The 3,960-nt window shown below is 40.7% G+C and overlaps 1 protein-coding gene across 2 annotated transcripts in view; it reads right to left on the bottom strand.

Moving 5' to 3' along the window:
- The window catches only part of wwp2 (WW domain containing E3 ubiquitin protein ligase 2), a 71,659-nt gene that overhangs the window by 36,482 nt on the left and 31,217 nt on the right, over positions 1 to 3,960 (bottom strand). For both annotated transcript variants that reach the window (XM_023397327.2, XM_023397328.2), the window contains exon 9: positions 2,826 to 2,915. In XM_023397327.2, the coding sequence (XP_023253095.1) occupies positions 2,826 to 2,915 (90 nt within the window). The remainder of the gene's footprint in view (positions 1 to 2,825; positions 2,916 to 3,960) is intronic.

Below are 3,960 nucleotides of genomic sequence, written 5' to 3'. Positions count from 1 at the left end.
CACACACACACACACACACACACACACACACACACACACACACACCCTTCTGTTGACTGGTTAAGAACAACACATGCCTGTTAACTTGCATATGAAGCAGGAAGTGAGATCTGATCACCGGTGGTCAGTGGAGACACATGTTAACACCAGGTCTGAACAGGGTTCAACAATCATGTCACAGTCAAAGTCACTGACGTCACATTTCCCCCCTTCTGATGTGAAAATGAACTGAAGCTTCTGACCTGTACCTGCAGGATTTTATGCATTGCACATCACAGCAAACTAAAAACTGAAGCACAGACACAAAGTATGTTGACATTTTTGAAATGTAGCTCATCAGCAAATCTCTAGATACGTTTTTGCTGTTGATAAACTATTACTCATTTTGCAGGGGCCTGGTATTTCTTCAACAATCACATTTCAACAGGAGTTAAGTCCAGTCAAGTCCATTTTATCTACAAAGTCCACAATTACAAACTTGTTTTATCAGGTGTTTAAAATCTGTGCAAAACAGAATGCAATTAACTTGTTTGTCTGCTGCATAACAGTGAAACCCAAGTCTCACTCTGGAGAGAATGTGAAGATGAGAAGAAACAGTAGGTTCCAGCAAATATGACTCTCCGGAACCCAATATAAGCACTATTGTACTGAAGCGGCTGGCAAACGTTTGTGAGGATTAGAGGGTGACACAGGAGTGGATTTTCACTCCGGTCCGGTTAAAAAAAGATTCCTGTTCCATCCCAATCCCAGAAGAAGGACTCCTGAGCCCATCTTGTCTTGTGTTGTGTCTCCATTGTTGTCAGTGGCATTATGACGTACAGTGTTTCCCACAGGTTGAGAATTTATTTGCAGGGTGTGACCGATGGGAGAGACTGTAACCCAGGTTATTCTCCGTAGCTACAGTTTACAGCTGTCCAAACCCCAAACGCCTCACATACAGACTATCAATAGAGGCTACAATTTACCAATGTTCCCTAAACGTGTCACATGTAGGCAAACCGTAGGTGCTAGCTGTTGGCAGCCCCACAGAGAAGCCTCTGGTTCACACTCAGTCACTGCGGCAGCAGCTCAGACGCTGTGCGGCTCAAACCTTTTTTGTTTGAAAAGAGTGAAATAAGCTTCTGATGTCAGCTTCACTGGCTCTGCAGTGAGCAGCCTCTCTGATTTTTGGTGCCTGCACCTGCTGCTTGCAGCCAACCAGCAACCAGCCACCAGAGCAGACAGGAGAGGATTATGTTCCAATTAAAGAAAGTGGTGTTCACTCATATTAGAACTGCCTATCTATATACAAAAACTGACCTATTACTATTATGATTCCTACCTGCCTGTCCCGAGCAGTTTGACCACAGGTCTCCCCACTGGAGCCGGGAATCTATCAAATAGCGCACTTGTATCTCTGTACAGTACTAATGCAATTAGTAAAATCAGTGACACCAGGAAAAGCTACCAAATGAACCACAATTCATTCATAATACTGTGAATACAGACCTGTAGTTTCACATAACTCATTTTTCTGGGTTGTGTGGAATTGTTAAGAATAATAAACTAGTCTGCACACCACCACATACGTGTTTGTCTTGTTTAAAGTATATATTTTTTGGGGGGCTTTTTATGCCTTTATTGGACAGGATAGTAGAGAGACAGGAAATGGGGAGGCAGAGAGGGGGAATGACATGCAGTAAAGGCCGTCCGATGCGGGACTCGAACCGGGGCCAGCTGCAGCGAGGACTGTAGCCTCTACACATGGAGCGCCTGCTTAGACCACTACGCCACACGACGCCCCGTGTTTGTCTTGTTTGAAGTGTTCAGTAGTGTAATGATTAGGTTCTCTGAAGTGTGTTGATCTGTTTGTGGGATGAAGGATTTGTGCAATTTAGTAATTGTATACGTATATACACCATTTCCTTTCTATTCTTGTATATAATTGGTATGTACTGTGATTGTATATTTTGTTCTATTTGTGTAGTTTTTAAAAGTTATAATAATTCAATTAATAAAAACTTACAGTTGTGGTGCAGAATAGTGTGTCTTTAGCTGTTGCGGGGTGAGGGGGATTAAGGGGGTGTTCGCCCCCCTGCCCCCAAGCATCAGTCCAGGGACCCCGGCGGGCCATAGGGCGACCCAACGTTACATACTATAATAATGCATATTATATTATAATAATAGAACCTTACTATATTATACAAATAATACTTAACAGCACCATCCTATTATCATATTATTCTACACTATTTTTATATACATTATGTATATATATATATATATATATATATATATATATATACACACTGTACACTGACAGGATATCATATAAATTATTATTATTATTATTTTATTTTCATTTCATTCTCCTTAGATTATATTTATATTACATCAATGTCCAGTTTAATTTCCTTTTCACCCTCTCACAAAAGACAGAGACACAACAGAACCACCACTGGCAAAAAGACACGATAGCTTCTGTTTTCTGTTCAGTCTGTGTAGTTAAACTCTCCACTGAAGCAAAAAGACTTTTTTTGTAATGTATATGTAATGTAATAAAAAAGGCACATCCACTGACCTCATTCACTATCTTAAATGTAAAGATGGAGCATTTGAAAGCACTCTCTCAGAAATAAGTGTCTTAGCCAGTTTATCAAGCGCATGGATCAGTTTTTCATTTAGTTTGGAAACCTTGTTTGTGACCATGTTTGTTTTCTGTACCAAAGGTCAGGCAGTAACTTTCATTTCATTTTTAATAAAAGCCCAATGCTGTCACAACACAGCCTGACCTTGTCTAATCGATACATCACCACAAAAACACATAAAACGTCAAGAGGCCTTACCCTGGTGGCAGTGGTCTCTCCCAGGTTGTGGTTTTGGTGTTGTGGTCGACGTAGTACACTCTGCCATGAGGCAACACCCTCTGCTCCCAGCTGAACAGACACAGTGAGAAAGAGAGAAGTATAATTCATCTGATTACAGCAAGCAAATCTCTCTCTCCATTAGACCATTTAGATTTTTATTTAGAGGGGACAGGGAGAGTCCCACACCACCTGCTCAGTGTGTAACAGTGTGTGACCAACAAAGACAGAGAGGCGTATTGATGCCATGAACCCAGAGGAAACAGCAGCTCTCTAAATACATGTTTGTCTTAATCACCTGCAATCATTCACTAACGTAAGTTGTTTAGTGACATCAACAGCCTTGTAATTATTCAAATATATATCACATCTATCTTTGGAGCTTTTTATTCTTCGGTTTTACTTTGGCCAGAGAATCCTGTTGTAATTCATCTCAGTACAGCTCGCTGGCCCTGAACTGAGAGAGAAACAGTAACAAATCAATACAGTTAAATCTGCAGCTGCTGCAAGTAAGAATATTTTTATGTCATGGTTTAATAACAAACCTCCCACCACAGCAAACTGGAATTAGAATCATGGACTCTTGAATACTTGACCTGTCTGCTTCACTCTCCAAAGGAACAGTTTATGAACATATGAACTCCATATCTAAAAGTAGGATCTTGATCTTTTATTACCAGCTGTGATAGTGGGGATGGTAGTGTTTGTGCGTGCATGTATATCATAATGGAACATTTTTGTCATGGAGACACCTAATGTAGCAGGAACTATCAGAGGAAGTTTAGGTTTTAAAGACCCTCTGATGAAAATCCAGTGTTAACGTCCATATGATGTTTTTATATAATACAGACATATGAAGAGTGAAATGATCATCAACACCATGACTGAGTGTTTCCACCTTGAACTGCAGTGAACCAATGACAGTCTCAAACAGATTCAGACAGCCAGGGTTTCATACATCACAAACCTAAGGAACCAATCCTGTCAACTTGTGGGGACGGGGGGCGGGGCTAAATAAACCTGAAACCTTGTCAATACAGAGAGAGAGAGTTAGCATTAGCACAACCACTAACACTGTGTCAGCCACTGCCAGTTACAAGCTAACAAACAACATAAA

Source organism: Seriola lalandi, unplaced genomic scaffold, assembly GCF_002814215.2.
Source record: "Seriola lalandi dorsalis isolate HSWRI2012SDOR001 ecotype SW California unplaced genomic scaffold, Sedor1 jcf7180002055008, whole genome shotgun sequence".
NCBI classification, from domain to species: Eukaryota; Metazoa; Chordata; class Actinopteri; order Carangiformes; family Carangidae; genus Seriola; species Seriola lalandi.
The sequence above is the reverse complement of the archived record's forward strand: the minus strand, read 5'-3'. Positions and strand labels throughout refer to the sequence as shown.